Raw genomic sequence first — 26372 nt, 5'->3', positions numbered from 1 at the left:
AATGCATCTTAATGACTCTGTATTCATATCTAAAGTGTTGCAAACAGACTGCTCTATTGCTTCCATTTGTATCTTTTTTTACCTTTATTCTCAGCACTGCCCAGGAATTTCACACACGACAGCCCTTTTCTTGACCCTGTATTGGACCAATACCATTCTCATTTAAAATGGTATCAACTAAGATGACTTCAAGAGCCAAATATTCAGTCCCTTGATCACTTTTGGTTTATGGAAATGCCAGGATCTGTCCCTCCCTCAAAGATATGTTCTATCTGTAGACTACAGTTATTAAATATTCATGAGCACACTTTATAAAAGAAAGGTCAGAACTTCCCTGGCAGTCCAGTGGTTAAGACTCCATGCTTCCAATGTAGGGGGCATAGTCTTGATCCCTGATCAGGGAACTAAGATCCCTCATGCCAGTGAGGCCAAAAAAAACAAAAAAAGGAAAGATCAATTCATGAATCCTGGTGAACTGTTATTTTGACTTAGAATGCTCTTACCTTCTCTGCCTGGTGAAAAAAAAAAAAAAAAATCCAGCTCAAACGCTTCTTTCTCTGCAGCATTCCCTACCTTGATTGAAGGCTCTTTTCTCTGTACTCTGATGAAACTTTGAATTATATATCATACTGCATTTTATCAAAATTTGCAGAATGCATCTAAAATAATGAAATCTACAAGGAAATCTATAGCATTAAATTCCTTATGTTAGTAAATATTAAGATCTCAAATAAATTATATAAGCTTCTACCTTGAGAAACGAGAAAAGAACAAATTAAACCTAAAGTAAGCAGAAGGAAAAAGCAATAAAGATGAGTGAAAATAAGATCAATGAAACAGAAATGTAGAAATAGGACAAACAGTAGAGAATAGACAAACAATGAAAACAAAAGTGAATTCTTTGAAAAAGTATGTTAGTCGCTCAGTCATGTCCGACCCTCGCAACCCCCTGGACTGTACCCCGCCAGGCTCCTCTGTCCATGGGATTCTCCAGGCAAGAATACTGGAGTGGGTAGCCATTCCCTTCTTCAGGGGACCTTCCTGACCCAGAGATTAAACCCATGTATTGTAGGCTCTGCATTGTAGGCAGAGTCTTTGCAATCTGAGCCACCAGGGAAGCTTTGAAACTATCACTAAAATTGATAGACCTCGAGTCAACATCATCAATAAAAAGATCATCATTATCATGAACAAATGAGGAGGCTTTTAATCCAGAGATGCAACATTGTTTGGCTTTTGGTAATCAGTCAATATAATTCACTATATCAATAAATGAAAAAAGAATGATAATAAAAATATGATAATCTCAACAAATGCAGAAAAATGATCAGCTTTCACCATTTCCATTCAACTTTGTACTAAGTCTCTTAATTACGAATACTTGTTAGTTATCCAAACTGGAAAGGAAGAGGTAAAATCATCTTTACTTACAGATAACATCACTGTCTATGTTAAAAAAAAATCCTTAGGACCCTACAGGGTTGCAGAATAAGAAGTCAATTACATTTCTACATAATAGCTATAAACAGCAATAGAAAAAGTGCCATTTATAATAGCATCAAAAATGAAATATTTAGAAATAGCTTAACAAAATGTATATAAGTACACAAAAACTATAAAATATAACTGAGATAAAAGAAAGAAAGCTTAAGTAAATGCAGAGATAGAGCATGATAACAGATTGGAAGACTGATAGCATTGAGATATCAAGAGCAAAGTCCCTCAACACAAGCAACCTTCAGATATCCTCTGTATGATGTCTGTTAACATCCTGTTAGTCTAAGATGGTCTCAAGTCCAACATCAATGAAGTGAGAATACCTACTCCTATGAGGATGATGGGGAGGAATATAGTTCCAAAGTACAATTTGATTTACCACAGTGTTCACTGAACATTAGCGATATTAGTATCCCTAGGACTTAATATAATACATGGAAAATGGCTTTTGAATGATCACTAAATAATGTCCTTTTAGAAAAAGTATGCCCAAATATTGCTTTATGTTTCAACTTGAAAGGCTCTGCTTTTCCAGAATCATGACTAGAGAGTCACAGCCTCGCCAGACAGGGATGACCCTACTTCATCCACACCTCTTAAACTCTACCCTCACTATAGTCTCACTCTGGTTGCAAAAGGAGTTACAGTCGCGGCTGGATGAGAGCACCAGAATACAATTATTCTTGCCAGGAGTGGGGCCTTGCCATTAGTTTCTCTCTGTTTTCTAGAGAGTTGAGGTATGATGGTTGGGTTGAACATGTATAAGAATAGAAAATAACCTTAATTTACTAACGTCCCATAACGTCCCCTAAATACCTATTCTGTAGAGTTCCTTCTTTCTGCCCCTTTAGATTTAGTCAATTCATTGATACTCCTTGTCATGTTTAGATAACAAAATATTCTCTACTTCCACCAGTACAGTAACCACAAACTCTGAACTTCATGTGTAGCTTTAACTTCTACTTCTCCACCTTCAACCTCCTGAAGAAGCAAAGGCTGTAGTAGTAAAGAGATGAATATGATCAATTTCTTCTCTATTTTCCCCAACTAGAGCTTTTTTATTCCTTCTCCACTCACTTTATTGCTCTGGACTCGCCAGGGTCCAGAATGAAGGGTATCATCTGGGGAAGAAATAAAGAAGAGGAGAGAGATCTTAACATGACTGGTACCATGTTGAGTTAGTGTCAAGACTATAAAGGGTCTGACAGTTTATCCTATTTGCAAGCTAACAAGTCAGCCCCCCAGAGTTTCATGGATGCTGCCAGAAGACACAAGACTCTTGTGTCAGAAACAAAGGACTTTGTGGGAGTTTCCTGGTGGTCCAGTGGTTAGGATTCTGGGTTTTTATTGCCATGGCCTGAGTTTAATACCTGGCCAGGGAACTGAGATCCTGCAAGCTTCATGGTGCAGCCAAAAAAAAAAAAAAGAAGGCTTTCCTAGTCATAGTAAACAGCATGAACCTTATATTTACGCCAGCTCTCCCTGTCCCCCAAGCCCTATGTGGGCAATGCAAAGTGGCCTGGATGGGTGTCACAGCTGAAGAAACCTAAATTTTCGTAATACCAGTCTCTTATAATGAACTGCAAGCAAATCTGACCAACCTTTGTCCCAGAAAGAGACATAGTACTGGCCATCAAAAAATCTGCCCTTTTCTCTAGTGGAGTTATGGGATATTAATAAGTTAGGGTTATTTTCTATTCTTATACATGTTCAACCCAACCATTACACCTTAACTCTATAGAAAACAGTAAGAAAATAATGGCAATTTCCTACTCCTAGCAAGAATGATTGTATTTTTACTAACACAGCATTGTAAATCAACTATACTCTGTCTTCCATGATACAGAGATCTCATCACTTGTATCAGTTTTTGGATCTCAGGGCTTAAAACAGAGTCTAGCTCAGCCCCATCAAAGAATAGAAGGATGGAGTTTGGAAGGATGAGTGCGAAGGTGGCCATGATGTCCGGAATCAGGCAAAGACAAGAATTGCAGGAAGCAAGGCCACCAGGTCTGGCTAACCCTGCCCCAGCTCCCATTTTTAAATGTTCCCAAAACACCTGTGTCCTCTGGTTGCAGAAAAGCTTTTGTTTTGTCGGAAGGCTCCATCTGTATCCTACCCCTCTGGATTTTGCTACTCCCAGGTAAGGACTGCGGCCTCCACCTACCAGTTTTCCGCTCTGTGCTGCTCGACCATCACACAACGTCCCCCTCGGGTAAATTAGCTGGTTGGAATCAAGTCTGCCAGCTGCCTCATTTAGGTGTAAGCATGCTAGAGATCTCTTGGACAGCAAGAAGATCAAACCAGTCAATCCTAAAGGAGATTAGTCCTGAATATTCATTGAAAGGATTGATACTGAAGCTGAAGCTCCAATACTTTGGCCACCGGATGTGAAGAACTGATTCACTGGAAAAGACCCTGATGCTGGGAAAGACTGAAGGCAGGAGGAGAAGGGGACAGCAGAGGATGAGATGGTTGGATGGCATCACCAACTCGATGGACATGAGTTTGAGCAAGCTCTGGGAGTTGGTGATGGACAGGGAAGCCTGGTGTGCTATACTCCTTGGGGTCACAAATAGTCAGACACGACTGAGTGAATGAAATAAACTGAACTGAACTGATTCTAGAGATCAACAAAACACAGAAAAGGCTGTCCTCTAATATATATTTGTTGAAGGAATTAATCAAAAAGTGAATTTTTGGAACCGGATCATTTGCGTCATGTTTTCATGCATTTTCTCCACTTAGGAAACCAAACCCCGACCTTTCTGCGAAGAAAGGATGTCTAATTATCTCAGGCTAGTGAAAGACGCATCCACTCTGGCACTGTCTTCATATACACCAGATATCACACACCATCCAGTAGGCGAGCAAGCTCAACAAAATAAGAAATGTGATGCAATGTTCAGGACAGAGAAGGAAAAGGTTTTGCTTCATTTCAAAGAGTTACTTAATTCCTAATCAAGTCTAAAACTTTGACCATCCGAACAATTGGCAGCTTAAGCACCGCACAGAAAATACTGGCTCTTTTTGGAGCAGTCAGCATGAAATGTAATGAAATTCAAAATAGACAGGATACACGTGCTCCAGAGGGAAGTCATTAATACCCATGAATAATGATAAAGCAAAATACCATCTGCCAGGATAATGTGGCAAATCTTTTTAAAATTCCAATTAGCCTATAAACCAGAAACAGGGTACAAATACGCTCCCCTGGCCATGTGAGATCATGTGTCCTTGACGTCTCCATTGCTTTATATGTAGACAAGAATGTGAGTGATGGAAATATTACCATATATGAATACATTTGAAGGATATGTGCATTATTCTTTAGGGCACGGATGCTATTTATGTAACTGGGTGGAACAGAATGTTGTAATCTGCTAATTAAAGCCACATACATATTTTCACATATATTTTAATGATGAGGGCAAAAAATTGTTATAACACAGTACATTGATTTTGCCATAACGGTGGTTGGATTTAATCCTTACATGTATTTGGAGTCAGAGATAATGAAGCATTTCTATTGCCTTGTTATCCCAGGGAAAATTGCCTAGTTTATGATGGCTTCAGATATTCTAAGCCATTTTCCTGAGCTGTATTTTATGAAGCACATAGCTATTAAAATCATAATGTCCATTATTAGAACTGTAGTACAGCCTGAAAGAAACCTTTATATAAATGCATAGAAGAGTTCTATAGACCAGCTTAGTTCACCACTTGACTTTTGAAACATTTCAAGAAGCAAAGCAACCTACTTCTGAATACTGACATTTCTTGGTAACTGTTTCTTTTCCACGGTTCATTGCAAACAACACTAGAATTAGTATATTTGGAATTCCTAATCCCAGTGTTCTCATTACTGAGTTGTATGATTTTTAGAAATCATGTGGTTTCCTCGGCTATAAGCCTTCGCTGCCTCAAAGCACTACTGTAAGATTCAACATAAGTAAATGTGACAAGGATCTCTGAAAAGTTTTAAAATCTTCCAACAGTAAAAGTCATTTTTATTATCATGACTGTATAAAGTAGGCAGAATTGCCTGCATTAAATTAAGAGGTAGAATTATACATTGAAAAGGAGAACAAAAAGATCTCTGGGCAGGCTTGGAGCACTGATTTGATGCTAGATTAGTCAGCTATTGTTTAATCAGCGGAATTACTGTTCCCGGAGATCTGTTTCCCTCCTGGGGCTCAAACCAGAGGCTGAGCCAACACCTAACCTGCAGCCAAGCTCCGCTCAGCTTTAACTCCAAGGCCTAGGTAGGCTTTAGTCTGCAGGCTACCTGAATGTGGGCAACAAGGACTTATGTTGGAATAAGAAGTATATTCCAATTATTAACAACATAATTTCCGTTATCCATGAGTTGAAAATATGGTGAGTTGTACCTTTTTTTAATCCCTAGAGTCTTTTGTTTCCATGTGCTTCAGAATACAAAGCCCACATCTTCCCACACGTATCACATCACAGCGAGCCATGTGAGGCAGAGGAAACCCGAGCAAACTGCAGGTAATCAGTAAAGCAGGTGATTCACACGCAGACGTTCAAGAATTTACTGTGACAATCATTTCTGAAGGCTTGGGCTCAACATCAATTTATTTCTGCACTCTTTAGCATAGCCATTTGTTTTTAGCAATCTACGAAACACTATTATATGCCCACAAGGATGTATGTGCAAGGATGTCTGTGAAGTCATTTCAATAGCAAAGAATTAGAAACTATAAATCTATCTACAGAAAATGATTGCATAAATTATGGTACATGTACGCCATGGGATACTATGCAGTTGATAAAGAATGAGGGAGGCCTATCTATATATACTTCTGACAGAGCTCTCTAAAAGATGGCACTTAAAGAAAAAACACTGGGACTTCCCCGGTGGTCCAGTGGGTAAGACTCTGAGCTCCCAGTGCAGGGGGCCCAGGTTTGATACCTGGTCAGGGAACTAGATCCCATACATTGCAACTAAGAAGTTCACACGCCACAGCTAAGATCCACTGTAGCCAAAATAAATAAATATTAAAAAAATTTAAAAACACCACGGACTCCTGTGACAAAGATGTGTCAGTGTAGGTACATCAATTGTAACAAAGGTGCCATTACCACAAAGCTAACGATGGGGGAAGCTAAGTTAAGCATGTGTAGGGGGAGGGGGTATGAAGGAAATCTGTACTCCTGCTCAATTTTGCTGTGAATTTTAAAATGCTGTTTTAAAAAATGAAATGTATTTTTAAAAAAAAAGAAGAAAGAAAAAGAATAAAGCACATTACAAAGCATTATGCAAAGTACAATCCCATTGAGGTAAAATATAAAGCAGATGGGTACATGTGTATGTATACAAGCAGATGCACAAAAAGGAAACCGAAAGGATAAAAGAAGACACACAAAAATATAATTCTGCCTCTGAGAAATGGGGAAGGGACAGGGAAGTAGATATGGTCAAAAAAGACTTTAATCTTTTATTTTCTGCACATCTACAATGTTTGAATGGTGTCCAGAGTCAATGCAGTCCTATATCCCACGTACAGGCAAAAAAGCACAAAATGCTACTGTAACAAACAAAAGACAAGATCAAAGATGAGCCAAGTGCCAGTCAACTTTAAGTTAAACGCTGGGTCTGAGCTAACTCAAATAATGTTTAAATCCACAATTTTCCACTAATTTCACTAAAACCATAATACAGAGTCCTACTGGGATGTCACTGAGAAAGTAAATTAAACAGGATTGCTTTCATTTATACTGGTAAACTAAAGACAGAAATGCTAAAACCTTAGCATAACTTTAAATTATATATATCTCATTTATTGAAATATAAAGATCTTCATTTACATGCTTTAAAACAAAAACAATGAACAGGGGCATTTGTAATACAATTGTATTGGTAGACCCTTCCTACCGAGTTAGTTCTTGAACATTCACCACACCACTGTTTTGGGAACGTTTAGGTATTTTTCTCTTTATTTAATTTCTAAAATATAAATTTTGGACATTCAAAAGTGCAACAGTTAATGTGCCTGTGGGGAATATCACAGTTAAAAAAATATAAACAAAGGCAGTGATACAGCTTGTCATAAATGTTTTGGCAGTATTCTCCAAGTCTATATAGAAATACATATATACATATTGATGTATAACATCACTTTATCTCACGTCCCTCTTCACAAAAATAGGACCATTTTGTACAGATTGGCAGACCACATTTTAAGGACATCATCAATCATTTTTTTAAAAAATCACAAATTGTGTTTCTCAGGCCAACTTTGATTGTCTTCATGAAAATAGAAAGCAGGAAGGATTGACAAATTTTCATCTGGGGTCTTTGCAGGAGGCCAAAAAGGAAACAAATCTGTGATACACTGAAAACATTTCTTAAGGAAAAAAAAAAAAAAATGCTGCCATATAAAAACTAAGGTGAGAGCATTCATTAGGACTAGAACCTGCTGGTCTGAGAATTTTCATCCAGCCCCATGATATCATGCAAGATTCAAAGGACATCAAAATGCAAAGCACCAATAAAAGGAGGCTGCATGAGGAAGAGGGAAAGGGAGTGATCAGCAGAGTGCTTGAGCTGTGATTCTAGAAACACAAATGTATTTCAAGTCTAAGTGGCTCTACAGAACCTCATCAGGTTTTCTTTTTTAATCGGCCAATCTGGCTCAGTCTTCACACTTACCATGAAAAAGGTGGGGCTTGCATTGAGATTACACCAGTAGGTAGTCAAGTACCTTGTTATTGCTTCTACATCTCCCAAAGCATCGCCTGCCAGGAGCACACAGTGATTGCAGTAAGGACAGCCCATGTTTCATTCATAGGGTGTCAGCAATTAAGCGGTATCGCTAAGAATGCCGATGAACCCACCACGACCAGTTTGACAGTTTGGATGGATGTGACAGTTTGTCTTCCCATCTAACCCTGAAATATCAATAAAAACTTAAAAAAAGATTTAAAAAAAAAAAAAATTTTTTTTCACCAAAATATTGACTTGATCATACAGAGACTTGGTACACTGAACTGCATCATTTTCGTACATGCCTTTTGAGGGGAAGTTGGTGGGGAGAGAGCTCAGTTCCCCCTAAGCAGGGGGAAGATCTGCCAAACCAAGATTTGGCCTGCTCAGTATCAGCAAGGATTGGAAAGTAAAATTAAGGGTAGCAATTACTAGATACATGGCATTAAACGTCACTGACCCAAAGCCAAAGATCTAAATAGTAGGCTTCTTGCATGGCTGGTCTCTAGTCCAGTTCCTGATTTCAAATTATCTCTTCCCATGGCAACTTCCTGTCATCTGTGCCAGTGTTCCCCAAATCTGGCTGATCAGAATGGCCAGGAAGTTTATAAAAACACAGGTCTCTGCTCCCCTACAACTGATCATTCAGAATCTCTGGGATGGGGATGTAGAACCTGGTCATTCTGGTTGCCAGTTACATATGGTGACCAAGGGTCCGGGCTAAGGCACACAGCACCTTCACTGAACAATGCCTTTGTTCTCAGACTTTCAAACTGTTTTTCCTGAGGGTAAGAGACAAAGGAAGGGAGCTCCAGTTCAGGGCACCCTTCTGAATTTCTCAGGGTTCACAAAATTAAAAATATATACATGTGTTGAGATGCACCAGAGTTAACGCAAGGCATGAACAAACCTCTGCAAATCCAGTCTTTTTGCTGATAAATACCTGTTCCACTGGGCAGTAACATGAGAAGTCATGTTAGGCACAGACTCCTGTCTTAATATTGAGGACCTTTAGGATCTAGGGGTTTTGTTTATTTATTTCAAATCTCATTACTTTAAAGGGCAGTTAACTGATTTTAGTACAATGGATTAGGGAACCTACTCAGTACAGTTAAAAACTCTGACTTTCTGGAAGACACTACTTTTACTTTGTTTTCTATGTTCAACTAAATTTCATCCACTAAAGCTATAACCATATTTTATAGAGAAACATGTTATTTGCTAGAATGTCAAAAACTTTCAAGACATGTCACCTATTTAGTAAGGATTTTTTTTAAATTGTGCTTTTTCTGTAGGGAAAACGTGTTACATATTACACATTTAGAATTACTGATAACAGTAGTATTATTATAAACGTAGATTACAATATGAGTTGTTGGGCTTATAAATGACCCAAATCTAATAAACAAAGTTGGTTAATTATCCTTTATCTCCTCAACACTAAAAAAAAAAAAAAAATAAGGAGCAAAATGCTATAGTACCAGTACCTTTTAAGGTTCAAAAGTGGTTTTGCATGTACTTCATAACAAAGTTCAACAGCAGCTGATACCAGATTTCAAGCAGGAAGTACATGGATGGACTGAGTGGTCTCTCCAGAAGTCCAGAGAAGTTAATACAAATCAAAACACATCCTTGGTTAGAGTTATTTACATAATTACAATGCTGGAGTTTTGTTGCAGTAAAAGTTGTGTCCGTTGGAATCTCACCAATGCCCTTGAAACACAAAGTCCATCTTCCATGGCCCATGATTTCCTTGTCCATCTATCTACCTCCAAACTTCACACGCCAATGAGATGCTACTGAAACATTGCCAGAGGCAATGCCGAAAAAGTTCATTTCAAAATATCCCAATCATTCATCTTTAGAAGGCTCCCAGAGGCCATTGGCTGGGAACTTCTCTTTACACACCATCCAAGTCCTACTCTCAAACTTTGCATTGCAATAAAGTGGTTTTCTTAAAAGGATCCAAGGTGGGTCCAGGAGTGGAAGTCCTGCCCTCTCCCCGAATCTGCCAGTTACAGGAAGCTGTCCTCCACCAGATCCGAGGAGTCTATGCCAATGTCATCCATCATGTCGATGTCCTCGATGGTCTCGTCCTCTCTCTTGATGAAGGTAGAACTGCTGGAACCTGTCTCAATGGCACTCTCTTCAGAGGTCTGTGAGCTGGAAGAGGGAGAGAACAGGAAAAATCACGACCAGACCAACTAGAATATGGTGGTGTTTTCAAGGTGGCCTCCCAAAGGCAAAGGAGGTCTTCCTGTGACATCCTTTGGCTTTCAAATCTAGGCTGCTCAGCCAGGCATGATTCTTCCACCAAGCCAGAAGCAGCCCCCACCACTGCAGTGGGCCACATGGTCATCTCCACACTTCAACATCCCTTCTCTTCTGCCACATCTTCCAGAGTTGCTAACAAGCTGTGACCATTTCTACTCTCCCTACTCAACTCCAGTGGAAGAGAAAATAAGCAGTGCCTGATCAAAAGGCCTGGGGAAGAAAAAGCAGAGGGATGAAATCAGGGGCAAAGTTCAGCCGAGTCAGTCACTTACTAGGCCTGCAACCTCCTGAATGTCCAAACTGTGATCTCAGGATCTCACCCCATGACCCAGGAATGCCCACCTCATACATCCAATCCCCTTGAGTCCTGGAAGTCCAGGTGAAGGCTCTTTACTTACTAGAGGAGCATCTGGGAGGGGAGTTTTAGAATCCGAAAGCATGAGTCAGACACGACCTAGTGACTTAATGCACACACACACACGCAACCCCATGGACTGCAGCCCACCAGGCTCCTCTGTCCATGGGATCTCCCAGGCAAGAACACTGGAGCAGACTGCCCTTTCCTTCTCCAGGAGATCTCCCCGACTCAAGAACTGAACCCGGGGACTTCCCTGGTGGTCCAGTGGTTGAGAACCTGCCCTGTGAGGCAGGAGACACTGGTCCGATCCCTGGTCCAGGAGGATCCCATATGCCGTGGGGCAGCTGAGCCCATGTGCCCCAACTAGCAAAGCCTGAGCACCCTAGAGCCTGTGCTCCGCCACAAGGAGAGGCCACTGCAGTGAGAAGTCTATGCACCGCAACTAGGGAGTGGCCCCCGCTCCCTGCAACTGGAGAAAGCCTGTGCACAGCAGTGAAGACTCAGCACAGCATAAAAAAATAAATAAATATTTAAAAACAAATTGATCCCACATTTCTTGTGTCTCCTGCATTGCAGGTGGATTCTTTACCACTGAGCCACTGAGGAAGCCCACGTGTATGTATACATATCATATATATGTATGTGTGATAAAATGTTAACAATAGCTAAATCTAAGTGGTAGATGTAATCTTTCAATTTTTCTGGATGTTTAAAATTTTTCACAAACACTTTTAGAAAATATTCTTAAGGGCCTCCAGACTGTTGGTGTCACCTGGCGCCTTGTTCTCTGAACTCTTACTATCTTATCGGTGTCCTGCCTTGTATTGCTAAATTTTGATGTATCTCTTTTAGCTTCAAGTGGGCTTTCCTGGTGGCTCAGGAGGTAACGAATCTGCCTGCAATGCAGGAGACCTGGGTTCGATCCCTGGGTCAGGAAGATCCCCTAGAGAAGGGAATGGCAACTCACTCCAGTATTCTTGCCTGGAAAATCCCATGAACAGAGGAACCTGGCAGGCTGCAGTCCATGCGGTCACAAAAAGTCAAAAACAACTGAGCAAGTTAGCTCAGTTCACTTAGCTCCAGCAGATCTTCATCTGCTGACAGGCAGGACTGGGGCTTCCCTGCCTCATGGTGGGGCTATATAGCACCGCACCCCACACATGATACAAAAGCCCTACCGCTGGCTGGGCAGCCAGACCACAGGATGGAGTCTCCCACACACACCCAGCAGGGGCTCGCGACCCTTTCCACTGTTTCCTGCCCGACAGGCCAGGCTGGACCCTCACTCTCTCTCCCCTCCTTTCCACATCAGTTTCCAGGCAGAGAATTAAGGCTGGCCAACAGGAGCCTCCAGGAAACAGTCTGCTGCCCTCCACCCCCAGGCCCCTGGGCCCAGAGAGTTCTTAGAGCCGATGGCGCTACTGGACTGAGGTTCCCCTGCACAAACCCCCACGTGGGCCCTTCCTCAAGATGAGCTTTTGCTCAGTTCCTAGTCTGTACTTCATCCTTCCCACCCCCACTTCCACCTTGGTTCTAGAACCTCACTGTGAACCCCAGTCCACTTGGCTGGTCTTAATAACTATCCAGTCTTGGCAGCCTCTCTCCCCAGGAAGCCAGACCCAGTTCCTGAGACCTCAGCCAGCGGCAAGTGTGGGCACAGAAGAAGCTAGCTTCTACTGAGACTGAGCATCACATCATCCTTGCTGCTCATTGGGCTTCCGGGTGGTCCTGAGGCTGATGACTGCGTTTATTTCTGATTCCTGAGTCACAGTATCCACCCTGGTAGGGCCTGGCTCCTGATAGGCTCTGACCTAGCACCCCCAAGTCCTCTGAAGCAAGGCCCTGTCTTCCTCAGGCTCACTCGCCATCAAAGGCCAAGCCTCCTGTGCCTGGGGAAGGACCTCCACAAGACCACCATCCTCACTCCTGCCTGCCTACACAGAGAGCATCCCAGCTTTTATTGGTTGAATTGTATCCTGCCAAATTCCTATGTTGAAGTCCCAACCCTCAAATGTGACCATATGTGGAGACAAAGCCTTTATGGAGATACTTAAAGTTAAATGAAGTCATAAGGATGGGACTCTTAAAAAGAGGAAGAGACACCAGAGACGCACATACAGGAAAAGCCAGTGTGAAGACAGTGATAAGGTGGCTATGTGCAAGCCGACGAGAGAGACTTTAGGAGAAACCAAACCTGCCAACACTTTGACTTTGAAATTCTAGCCTCCAAGAGTGGGAGAAATAAATTCCTGTTGTTCAAGCCCCTTAATCTGTGGTACTGTGCTATGGCAGCCTAAGCTAAGACATTCACCATCTCAGCCCACCTGTCAGGACTGGTCTCACTGACCTAGTGCAATCATTTGGGACATTGTGTGATTCAAAGAAGACCAAAGGTATCACCCTTACAGAAGTTCCAGCTACCGACCAACCAGAATTGTTCTCTCTATGGAATAGGTGCTTAATTCTTAAGTCCAGCTTTGTGCATCCCCCCAGGACAGTTCCTGGCATCTTTCTAATGTTATTTATCCCAATGCAATTTTCTAACTTTATTTAGAAGCAGAACCCTTTTTTATAGTTGAACTATTCAGATCCCTCAAACTCAGTGTAACTAAATAGATGACAGATCTGGGGTAAAGTGTTCCAAGACCCTCCTTTCTATCCCCATGAAATTGTACAAAAACTACCCAAAACTTGGAGAAGCACTGCTTGCTAAAGGAATACAAACACATTTAAAAATTGTTCTAAGCAGAGGATAAATAGAAAGATAAGTCCAACAGGCCACTTTTCCCCCATCTCCAAATCTCATGTGTCAAAAACAAAAACAACTTTATACTTTAAAAATTACCTGGAGCATACAAATAAACAAGGTTGTCTATATCTTACATCTAAATTGGCTAAGAAATCACAATTATAAGCTTCCAAAATAATAATGCTATGTGCTTCTGCCTAAATATTTATGTGCAGTCAACTGAATGTGAAAGAGACAGAAATATCCTGAATGAAGAAGGGAATAGAGAGAAAGAGAGAATCTCATAAGCTACTTGGACCTTGATCCAAGGGCCACTATCACCACTTCTCCTGCCTCTGTCCAAAGGTTAAGGAAAGAGAGAAAGGAATTAGAGCATGGCCCCTCCATCTGGACCATGTGCACCAACAGTTCTGGTCCTGGCTGTGCATTAGTATCACTTTGGTAATGAATTAATAGGTCTGGGTACAATCACCAACGGCTGCTATTGTCACAAAAAGAGAGAACCATATACTATGCACCTCCCGTACACAGCATCACCTTTGCAGAACACTTGGCAAAAATTGACTGAGTCAGATCAAGCCTCTAGACTACCACAAATTTACAACAAATATAGGAGACAGAAGCATATGATAAAACACACAACAGTAAAGCAAGCAGAAAAATTCTGAACGTGGGAGTAGGAACTCTACAGACTAATGCTCTGGTTTTTACACAAATAATATTCAAGGGGGCAAAAAGAGGCAGGACGAATGTATATAGCTCTATCAACCAATGACAATGTGTTGTGTGACTTTTATTTGGGTCTTGAATAGGACAAACCAAATGTAAAACAATATCTGTGAGAGAATCAAGGGTATTTGAACACAGACTGAATATCTGAAGCTCTTCACTATTTACTGCCAATTTGGGGGGTGAAATAATGGTACTGGAGCTGTTTCTAATAGCTATAGTTATTTTAAAAAACAGAGCCCTTATTTTTTTGAGACACATGCTGAAATATTATAGATGGAATGATATGATGTCTAGGATCTGCTTTAAAACAATCTAGAGGGAAGTGATGGAGTAGATACGGCTATGCAAGTTGTACAAGCAGACTGTCATGAGTTCAAAAACGTTAAAGTTGAGTAATGGGCACCTGACAGTCCACGATTTTATTTGAATCATGCATGTTAGAAATCTTCCAGAATACAAAGTTAGACAGGACAAAAACACAAATCAGCCAGAGAGTACTTAGGCCTCACTGAGATTACAATATGTTGGTCCAGGCGAGGCCTGTGTAGCAGTAGTTTTCAAATCCCCCGAGGTGGTCCCAGTGTGCAACCAGGATTAAGAACCACTGACATAGCAACAGATAGCCCAGTACAACCAGTCTCTCAACTTGTTCCTCAGCTCCAGTGACTAATCAAAAAACCAGCAAGAGAGGCTTATATTACTTAAATAACCACAACTGCTGTGTCAGTTTGATCAAATTACCTGAGGATTTAGGTCAATGGTTCTCCATCAGGGAAGCATGTTCCTCCCTGTCCTACACCTCCACCAGTTTAAGGGGGCAAATATAGGCAGACATTGGTCTTAACAATATGTTTTTGGACCTGTCTCCTCAGCCAAGAGCAACAAAAACAAAAATTAAAAAATGGGACTTGATCAAACTAAAAACCTTTTGCATAGCAAAGGAAACCATCAATAAATAAAAAGGCAATCTACTGAATGAAAGAAGATATTTGCAAAAAATATGTCTGATGAGGGATTAATAACCAAAATAAATAAAGAACTCATACAACTCAACATCAAAAAAACAGTACGATTAAAAAATAGACACAGGACCTGAACAGGCATCTTTTCAAAGGCATACAGATGGCCAACAAGCACATGAAAAGATGGTCCACATCACTAATCACCAGAGAAATGCACATCAAAACCACGAGCCCTCACCTCATGCCTGTCAGAATGGCTATCATCAAAAAGACAGAAAATAATAACTGTGGCACGGATATGGGAAAAAGAGAACCCTAGTACATTGTTGGTGGGAATGTAAATTAATGCAGCCACTATGGAAAACATTATGGAGGTTCCTCAAAAAATTAAAAATAGAACTATCATGTGTGTGCTAAGTCACTCCAGACTATGGAATGTAGCCCACCAGGCTCCTCTGTCCATGGGATTCTCCAGGTAAGAATACTGGATGGGTTGCCATGCCCTCCTCCAGGGGATCTTCCTGACCCAGGGATGGAACTCATGTCTCTTACATCTCCTGCATTGGCAGGTGGATTCTTTACCACTAGCGCCACCAGGGAAGCCCCCCAAAACTACCAGACAGTCCAGCAATTCCACTTCTGGGTATTTATCCAAAGAAAATGAAAACACTAATTCAAAAAGACATGCACCTCAATGTTCATAACAGCATTGTTTACAATAGTCATGATATGAAAGTAAGCTAAATGCCCATCAACGGATGAATGGATAAAGAGGATACAGTACATATATATAAACACAATGAAACATGACTTAGCCCTAAGAGTGAAATCTTGCCATATGCAGCAAAACAAATGGACTTGGAAGGTATTTTGCTTAGTGAAATAAATCAGACAAATACCATATATTTTCACTTGTATACAGGATCTAAAAAACAGAACAAACAGACTCACAGATACAGAGAACAAACTAGAGGTTACCAGAGGGGAGAGGGGTGGACGGAGGGGCAAAGTAAGTGACTAGGACTAGGAGGTACAAACTACCGGTAATATAACAAGTAAGTCACAGAGATACAATGTACAGCACAGGAATATAGTCAGTATTTATAATAACTTCATATAGTACATAATCTATAAAAATACTGAGTCACTATGTCGTACACCTGACACTAATAAATATTGCAAGTCAACTACACTTGAGTAAATTTAAAAGAAAAAAATTCTTTCAAGAATCATCTGGGAAGCATTTTCAAAACTAGACCGAGCCCTTGGGGTTCTGCCACGGCCTCCCCTGAATGGCCTGACCAGACCACTGGGCGCCTCACGCGGGCAATGGCGCCTCCCGTCAGGCGTCGGCGGAAGCTGGCGTCGGCGAAGCTGGCGCCGGAAGCCCGTACCTGTGTCTGTTCCGCTTGCCCAGGTCTTCCTCCTCAGGAGCAGGGTCGATGTCGGGCAGAGGGATGATGTAGCCGCTGTCTGCACTCAGCCTCTGCTCGTCGAGGCCACCCTCCCAGTCCTTCAGCTTATCGTCCTCATTTTTGTAGGTGACGCCGATGTAGGCGTTGTCGGAGTCCACGCGCATGCGCGCCACAGCGGGATGGTCGCTCTTCAGAAAGTCCAGGTGGATCTTTTCATAACTCTGCAAACATTGATTTCACACAGTTACTCAAGGGTTATTGACAAACTGCAAAAAAGAATGCAGACGCTCAGAACTTACTATTGTTTAACTGTGTTTCCAAACAACCTCACAGATGTGGGGTTTGGACCCCTGGAGGAGAATCAGATGTCAACTGTCCCCAGAGATGTGGAACAAGAAGAAAGGGCCACCATTGGCAGAGATCTCCTGCTGGTAGGTCTTGAGATACCAAGAACCTATTCTGCAAGTCAGTAGCTATACTGTGTCCCCATACACACTCCCTTCTCTGGAATTAGCATCGACCCTGCTTGGTTCCCATCAGATAGTCTCTCTGGGGCTTTGATGGGTTCCCATAAGAGGTGACTAGGGCTTCCCCTGGGAGCACCATACCTGAAACTTTCTTGATCCCTATACATTGGAGAAATCTAATTAAAAACTTAGGGACCATTGATCTAAAAAGGCTCCATAAACAAGAGCTCCAGTCTGTTCCCATCAATACATCTTCATCAACCAGAGTGTCTTTGACTTTCCTATGGTTAATCTCCTTCCCTCCTTCTGCCTTCCAGCTGCCTCACTTATGGCAATTGTAATAGGCAGTGAAATAATCAATAAACAAAAGTATTTAACTTCCAGTTCAGCTAACACTGCTCTTCCTTGAGAAGAAGGAAGAGAAGCAGTAAGTATGGAAAGTCTACATGGCAACTAATCTGAATCTAAGAAATTATGCCTAAGTTTCCTTCTCAGCATCTCAGCAGAAAGTTGCTTCATTCATTACCATATCCTGCTTGGTTCCATGAAATTACATTTGTTCCTTTGAACAATGCTTCCTATTCCACAAAAAACCAGCTGGAACCACAGATAACAGCTGAGGTTGTTCCTTCCAGTCAGCTGGCAAAAGCCAATTTTGCATGGATTTAAGTGCATTCAAATCAGCGATTTAATGGCTGTGGATGCCCTGAGACTTCTAACTTCACAGTAGCTTCAGATACTCAAACATCTGGAGAATAAAGTGCTTACAGGTGTTGCACACTTGGGATGAATGGGAGCCATGCAGGAAGGGGAGGGTTTTCATTCATCACTGCTACCAAGGGCCTGGGGAGCACTGCCTGAAGCCCCAGCCACTGGATCACACAATCTTTTTCCTCCTTTGAAAATGTTCCATGAATAGTGTTGAACAGTACTGCTCGCTCACATAACCAGCTGTTGTCTCCTGCCCTTGACCATCCCTTGCCACCCACCCATCTTAAGAGGCCCAGACAAACCTTTTTATATTGTCCAGGCAGCAGATTCTCCACAATTTCACTCAGGTGGTAAAAGGAGGGTCTCTTCTCCGGCTCACTGTTCCAGCACTTCACCATGATCTCGTACCTGGAGAAGCACAGGAGTCAGAGTGGGCACGGAGAAGATGACCAGGGCACCCCCACCCCCGCAGACCCATCAGGCATGAACACAGGCCCACAGGATGGGGAGAGGCTCACACTTCACTGGTGGCATGGTCAGGCTTGGCCATCCGGTATCCACTCTTGATCTTATTGTAGAATGTAGAATCCACCATCATGCCAGGGTAGGGTGTACCACCTGAGAGGCCAAGAAGAAAACAACCAGGGTTGACAAGTGTGTGGTACACTGTTGAAACACCTGGGGTGATACAGCACCTTTAGAAAATATTTGGGGATCCCCACTTTGAAGTATCGGTTCTTTCAAGGAAATTAAGTGTTACCATCTGCTTGATTTCACAGCCCCTGCCCAAATCTTAAATTTAACCAAAGGGAAAGTCCAAACAAACATAGAGGGACACACCAAAGCTTGCTTGCATCACACCACTTAGTAGTCCACCCTCCCAAACAAACCACAAGCTTGAGCTACTTTAAGGAAATGTTGTAAGCAATTCAGGTCTATCTAGTGGAGCCAAAATGAACTGCTATTACTCAAAGTAATTCTATGCAAAATGTTTTTAAAAGTTAGCAGGAACTGGAAGAGAATGCCTACTTTCTTCTTTGCTGTGATTAGAGACATGCATTCATGTATTCATGGATTCATTTAACAACTGTTTAAGTTATTGTTTATGCATTTCCTTTATAATCCTATTTCTAAATTAAATGTAACCTATAAATCATTAAAAAAAAATTTAACCAAGACTTCTAGGTTGATCAAATCCAGAAACCCTAGCAAAAATTCTACATATCTAGAAAAAGCACAGAAGTGTTCTTCAATGGTTCTGAGTAATGGATCTATGAATACAAAGAAAAATAGAAAATCCAGAGAAATTCTGAATCACTGAGGCCAAAAAAGTCATTTTCATCAGAAACGTTCAAATAATTAAGGCAGAAATCTTGGAATGTCTAGCTAATTCTCGGCTTTTAACAGAATATGAGACTCTCAGTTAAGCTACACACTGGGATGATCCACAGTGTGGATCTACATCCACGGAGGGATGAACCAAAATAGAAAGAGGCAACAAGCAGAAAAAGTCCTTTATTATCACATCAGGACAATCGTGGGTTCATGAAACATTTCACACTGTACCAGGTCAAGCTTAATCTCCGTCTAAAACCACTCGAGGATTCCTTTCTCTTCTCCCTAGGCTTCTATTTCAACTTGAAATCAGGACCACATAGATTATGACTAAATGTGTAAGTGTTATCTCCCCAGCTGACCTGTCCACGGTCAGGGCCATCAGCCATCCCCTTATAAGGCCCGTAACTGGTTGCATGGGACACTTGTGTTGCTCAGTGCCTGGTGCTGACTGACTGACTGACTGGGAGGTTTCTCCCCTCCAGGATGACGACCAGAAAGCGTGTCCCCATCCCCTTCCCTCACTGGACTACTTTTCACTGCACATCCATCACCAGAAGTGATGGAGTCAGGGGATGGGACTCTCCCCTGGTGAACCCACTTAACCCAAAGTCCAAGGTGAAGCAGCAGCTGGTGAGTGGATGTCATCAGGTGCATCTCCAGTAGGAGAAAGTTCCTCTGATGTGCCCAAAGGAAAGAGGGAGGCAAAGGCCAGGGGCAAGGGCTCAGCCCCCCAAGATCCCTTCTCAGACCGCTTGGACACACACTAGCCATCACAAGTGCACAACGTGTTAATCAGCTACATTCCACTTGACTAACACCAGGTATCTTAACATTATTTACATCCCCAAGCTTGAAAAACACAGCCGTCTCCCTTCCAGTGTTATTCCAGAACAACCCAAACAAGCGGAGCTTTAGGCCCATACCAAGGGAAAAGATCTCCCAGAGCAGGATGCCATAGGACCAGACGTCACTCAGCGTGGTGTAGAGGTTGTCAAAGATGCTCTCAGGAGCCATCCACTTCACGGGGAGAAAGGTCTGCGGGGAAGGGGAAGGACATTAAACCCAGCATGTACAGCAATAGCCTATAGCAGCAAAAATAGAAAGGGCTTCTCTTGGAGCTAATAATAACTCGCACCAGGAACTTTACTCTGCATGAGCGTCTGTACTCCCAGCACTAGAAGAGTACCTGGCACCTCCTGGGTGCTCTATATACATATCTTATGAATGATGGGTGCTCACTTTTGTCTCTTATGCCCTCCCAAGGAGTAACATCCAAAGATTTTTAATCCTGAATTTTTATCCCAAAGGTATGAGCCTTAAATGGACCTGTCCCCTATTTTCAGGTGTTCATAGGAACAAAATTAAGAACAGATCCAGTGAACTGAGAGCCAATTACAGTTTTGAACTGTAAGAAACAATGGGAAGAAGGTTCAAATGTAGAACAGAATGAGTATCTTTAAGGATATTGTGCCTCTAAGATGTATTAACTCAAATGGCTTTAATATTTCAGGGTCACAGACACCATCTGAAAATTTGATACTCTCCAAGGGTGTGCTCCTTGGAAATGAATGCACAATTTACATATTAATAGCTAACACTTGGCTGCTTTGTAAGTGCCAGGCACTGTCCTCAGCACTTTACACAAATCCACTGATCTAATGCCCCATGGCAACTCAGAAGATAGGTACTGATAACATTTCCCCGATACAGTCAGGGAAACCAAGGTACAGAATGGCCAAGTCACTTGTCCCAAGTCCCTACACTAGTAGGTGGTGAGCCGGCGCTCACACCCAGGCAGTCTGTAGAGCTTGTGGTTTGCCTACTGACCCCTGGAGCCCATTCATGAATGTCATGGACTCCATGTTAAAAGTCCGGGCTGTGAATGGCGAGAAGCAACATCTGCTTTCAGAGATTCAAGTAAGGGAGGGCAAGCATGCCAAACGAGGCAGGGGCACGTACACTGCCTTTGGACACGTAGTTCGAATCATGCATGATGTCTCTGGCCAGGCCAAAGTCACAGATCTTCACGATTTTCCCTTGCGCCAGGAGGACGTTGCGAGCCGCCAGGTCCCGGTGGACACACTGCGCAGACAGGGGAGACGGGATGGGGGTCAATCCACCGGCCGGTGATAGCACACCCACTGCACGGGCACCTCCGCGGTGCCCCAGGAAGACTGTCCTGGCCCACGGAGCTCCCCTCGCCCAGGCTTTCAACCCAGTGCCTCCCAGGAGGGAGAAAGCTCTGGAGAAAAGCAGACACCTGATCCTGCTGGAGGGCCCGCTCACCTTCCAGGAAGGGCTCCTGAGAAGCCACGTGGCAACTGGCTCCTCCACAACTCTTCTTCCATGCTCACCTCACTCAGAGCAAGGCCTGGGTCTAAGGAGGTCTCTGTTGTCTGAACACACTTACATTTTTTGAAGCCAAAAACTCCATTCCTCGGGCAACTTGGTAGGTAAAGCTCAACAAATCCAACAAAGTCAGGCCTTCTGAGTTATCATCTGAAAGGAGGTTTTTGACTTCTGAGTCTGCAGGAAAAGAATTAAGTGTGTTGGCGCTAGTGGACAGCATGAAACGTCAGCCACCTTGACACTCTCACAAGGCTGGGCCACTCACCAGGCTGCAGAGGCTTGTCTAGGGAACGTACCTACGATCATGTTCTCATAGTGTCAAGACCTCACAGGTGAGTGTAAACTGCAGAAATGTCCTCTTTAAAAAGAAATACGGACTTCCCTGGTGGCTCAGTGGTAAAGAATCCACCTGCCAATGCAGGAGACACAGGTTCCATCTCTGGTCCAGAAAGGTTCCACGTGCCGTGGGACAACTAAGCCTGTGTGCCACAACTACTGCGTTCTTGCTCTAGAGCCCTAGATCCACAGCTACTGAAGCCCACGTGCCCTACAGCCCATGCTCCACAACAAGACAGAAGCTACCGCAATGAGAAGCCCGAGCACCACGAAGAAGAGGAGCCCCCACTCGCCCCAGCTTGAGAAAGCCAGTGCAGCCAGAGATAAATAATTTTTTTAATTTCAAAAACAAATAAATAAAAAGAAATATATCTGTAAATACATACACTTGGTTTAAATATATGTCTCCATAATGACTAGACTAACAGGTTCTCACACATATTTTTGTTGTTCTGCTCCCAAATTTTCCTTTAGCAAATCACCTAAGCCACTTTAAGCCACACACCCACTCACACCCACACCCACGCATCTTCTATGATGAATGTACATGAAGCCTCTAAGAAAAAGCAGCTTCTAGGAATTGCTTTTTTTTTCTTTTTAAAGCCACCTTCATAGCACTTGGCTTACTTTATGAATGGAATTAGCCACCAATCAGGCTGGAGTAGCAATCTTAAAGCTCAGTGCCAAAGACTTTGCATGTAGTTCCTTTCTCTGTAACTTGCCTACTTTCCCCAGTTGGTCCCGCCTGGAAGGGTCCCAGGGTTTTCGAGGAAGGAGGCAATCTAGGCCAGCAGCTCTCAGCACTTTTTGAAAAAGCTCAGGAAAGTACAGAGTAGCTGCAGCCATTCACATTTTTCCAGCCAGAAAGCAATGGTCTGCCTGCCAACCGGGCCCGGGCTAAGCATGAATCAGGTTCTCCTGACATCTGGAGCCAGGTCCGGCCTGGGAAGCAATGTAAACTATTTTTAACAATACAGGAGGGGAGCGGAAGTGTTGGTTCCGACAAGTCTCGTTGGCCAACCTTTTAAAAGGCTTGGAAGTTTACCCAGTTGGCACTGAGAGGGGAATGGAACTTGGAGCTGCAGCGGTGGAAAATATTATTATGTACTACGCTTTGCAAAACAAGCACATTCTTTTTTTTTTTTTCGATGATTGTACCTTTCATTCAAGAACCCTGAAAGCATCCAGAGGACATCAGTGATTTTCAAAACAATTTCCATGGCAGCACAACACCTTTTAGGCAGGACCTAGGGGAGGTCTCAGACCCAGTAATATAAAATTATGCAACAAAGCATGGTCAGATCTCTCCCGAAGCCTCCTCCCAGATCCAAGCCTGTGATTATACTAGAACCCTGCAGGGGCCACCCCCCTACCAGATGTGGGGTGGTCCATATGGTATGAGCATCAGCTAGGCTCCCTGGAGTTTATAAATCAATCAACCCTGCCACATGCTCATCTGCTTTGAAAACAAATGGATCTTCCTTCAAACAACATTCAGTAGAAACACCCAACACCCTTGTCAGATAATATAACCTCAAATTGTCCACTTTTCATTTTCTATCACAAATTGGGCATTAGCAAAGCTAACAGCTAGGGCTATCAAACACAGACATAGAGATTTATATAATTGAATTTTTAAAAATAATATTAGGAATCAATAAAAGATTTCCAGATTTTAATGTTACCAAGTAAGGGCACTGAGAAAAAATAACTACCACCATACCTTCATTTTAAACAAAAAAGGCATGTTAAACCAAAAATGAATACTATTATGTCAGAATAAATAATTCTTTAAAATGGTTATGTTTTAAAATGTACAATTCAGGGATGCAATGTACAACATTATTAATATAATTAATACTGCTACATTTTACATATGAAATTTAAGAGGCAAAATCCTAAAAGTTCTCATTACAAGGGAAAAAAATTTTCTTTTTCTTTTATTTTGTATCTATGTGAGAAAATGGATGTTCACTAAATTTACTGTGGTAATCATTCACGATGTTTGTAAGTCGAATCATTACACTGTACACCTTAAATGTACACAGCCTTGTACGTCAATCATATCTTAATATCTCAATAAAGTCAGACAAAATAAAATTAATAAAATGACTACACTTAAAATCTGAAAAATTCATTATGTTAGTTCTGTCTTTATTCTTTTTCCTTTTTTCAGTTCACAAGCCAGGGCTTCCCTGGTGTTACAGTGATTAAGAATCTGCCTGCCAATGCAAAGAACATAGGTCTGGAAAATTCCACACACCGTGGAGCACCTAAGCCCATGTGCCCCAACTACAGACCCCCGTACATCAAGAGACTGTACTCTGTAACAGGAGAGGCCGCCACAACGAGAAACCTGCCCACCGCAACAGAGGCGCCCTCGGTCACCGTAACTAGAGAAAGCCCACACACAGCAATGAAGACCCAGCACAGCCAAACACAGATAAATAAATAAATAAAAAGAGTTTAACTAGTATGAGTTCTAGTTAAAAAAAAAAAAATTACAGGCCAGACCTGCAACAACATGTCACAAACCCAGGTGTGCACATCTGCAGTTAGGGACCGTGTGGCCTGACAGTCCTGCCTACCAGGCCTTCTGAGTCATCTACGTATCATATTAAACCACTGGAAGACCTCAGCACCCCAAGCACAAGCAAAGACATCTTTACCTAACATGGATTTCTTCTTATACGAGGCTGGGCGATCATACAGCGCTCTCTGGATGTCTGAGTATTTAGAAACCTCTTTCCTTTCCAGCATGGGGACATACTGTGTGGTGTCAGCTTGCTTCATGTCCATATAGTCACCATTGTTTTCAAAAGATAAGATAACGTAACTGTAAAAACAGAAAAAGAAACCTTAGCCAGGGTGTCCCTCTGGAGTGATCATCCAGCACTCAGCAGATGAGGACCAGGTACCCACCATGTGTGAGGCAGTGGTGGGCACAGGGGCAGCAGGGGAAACAAAAGCACAGTCACCTGCATCCTTCACGTGGGTGGTCTAGTCGGGCAGATGAGCATTAATCGCGGATCTCACACACACACACAGACCACTCAGCTCAACTCTGTCTTTATTCTGTTTTTCAGTTCACAGGCCACAAAGCTTCACCACGTGACCAAGTGGCTTGGACAGACGATTTCTTCTACTCAGTAAATTTAACACCAATTTGGTGTCCATCGAGTAATTTAATATGAAGTGAATTCACATACATTCTGATCTTGCAGAACGTCATATCTACAGCGATCTTTTCAGTCACTTTAGATATCTACAGTGGCAATCATCACTTCATTGGCCTGACTGATATACCTGGGTTCAGCAAGGACCAGTGTCTCAAACTTGTAAATCCTCAGATAGTTTCTCACAAGATATGAGCACTGAGGCTTCCCTGGCCAGAGATACATCTGGAAGTCTGAAGTGGACCACACATAAACAGCAACTGGCTCCCAGGATGATTTCGACTCTTCCTCTCATTCAAACCTATCAGCAAAGCTTTCCCCAACATGATATCCTGTCTAAAATGCCTACACACATGGGGTATCTCTCAGCAACATGTCATGGGGTGATGAAGCAGGGTAGTTGACTTTAAGTCTTGCTACCTCCTGGCCCTGAATCTGTAGACGTGATCTCCATCAGGACAAGGGTTGTCTCCACTGGTGAGGCTCATAAGACATTACCTCCCTGGAGGAGGAAATGGCAACCCACTCCAGTATCTTTGCCTGGAAAATCCCATGGACAGAGGAGCCAAGTGGACTACAGTCCATGGGGTCCATAAGAGTCGGACATGACTGAAGCGATTGAGCACGCACGCATGCATAAGACAGTGATTCACAGCAGCGTCTGTCTCTGCACCTACCTTCTTGTGTTTTCGTCAGCCGGGTTCAATCCAAAAATGTCCAGCTCTTTCTTTGGCTTCTCTGGATGGTGGTTCAGGAAGCTGTCCCTATTCTTATGTAAATAGTTGACCAAATCCCCATAGAAGCAGTACTCAGTGATGATGTAAATGGGGCCTGTGGGGTCCAAAACCAGTTGGAGATGAGCATGAACATGAAGAACAGAGAAGCCATGAACTTACTGTATCTACAGTGGTAAAAGACACTGCTCAGGAACAGGGGGCTTCCCTCAGCGGAACTCAGTCCACGACCCCATTCAACAGACCGACATTTGCTGGCATGTCTGGAGGTACATCGTCGGGGATTAAAAAGCCTGGACAGTCTTCGCAATGGTAGGTGTGCTAGGAAAACCCTCACTCTCAGGTGAGCAAGCCTACCTGACTTGGTGCAGGCGCCCAGCAAGTTCACGATGTTTAAATGCGGCCCCAGGTGGGTCATAATCTTCAGTTCAGACATGAGAGCTTGTTTTTCACTGGATCTGGCTGTGGCTGTTGAAGAAATAAATCATACATCAGTTCAACTGAATTATTTATTTCCCAGAAAAAGCCAAAAGCATGGCTAGCC

The 26372-nt window shown here is 42.6% G+C and overlaps 1 protein-coding gene across 5 annotated transcripts in view; it reads right to left on the bottom strand.

The window, feature by feature from the left end:
- Positions 1–6934: 6934 nt before the first annotated feature.
- PDGFRA (platelet derived growth factor receptor alpha) overlaps positions 6935–26372 on the bottom strand; it is a 48758-nt gene continuing 29320 nt past the window's right edge. For all 5 annotated transcript variants that reach the window (XM_043447582.1, XM_043447583.1, XM_043447585.1 and 2 more), the window contains exons 14-23: positions 26186–26296; positions 25772–25925; positions 24588–24754; positions 21644–21759; positions 21193–21315; positions 20157–20268; positions 18414–18513; positions 18198–18303; positions 16697–16938; positions 6935–10390 (exon numbers count right to left, since the gene is read on the bottom strand). In XM_043447582.1, coding sequence (XP_043303517.1) covers positions 10243–10390; positions 16697–16938; positions 18198–18303; positions 18414–18513; positions 20157–20268; positions 21193–21315; positions 21644–21759; positions 24588–24754; positions 25772–25925; positions 26186–26296 — 1379 coding nt within the window. In that variant the 3' untranslated portion in view covers positions 6935–10242. The remainder of the gene's footprint in view (positions 10391–16696; positions 16939–18197; positions 18304–18413; positions 18514–20156; positions 20269–21192; positions 21316–21643; positions 21760–24587; positions 24755–25771; positions 25926–26185; positions 26297–26372) is intronic.

This window comes from Cervus canadensis, chromosome 26 (genome assembly GCF_019320065.1).
Source record: "Cervus canadensis isolate Bull #8, Minnesota chromosome 26, ASM1932006v1, whole genome shotgun sequence".
Lineage (NCBI taxonomy): Eukaryota > Metazoa > Chordata > Mammalia > Artiodactyla > Cervidae > Cervus > Cervus canadensis.
The sequence above is the reverse complement of the archived record's forward strand: the minus strand, read 5'-3'. Positions and strand labels throughout refer to the sequence as shown.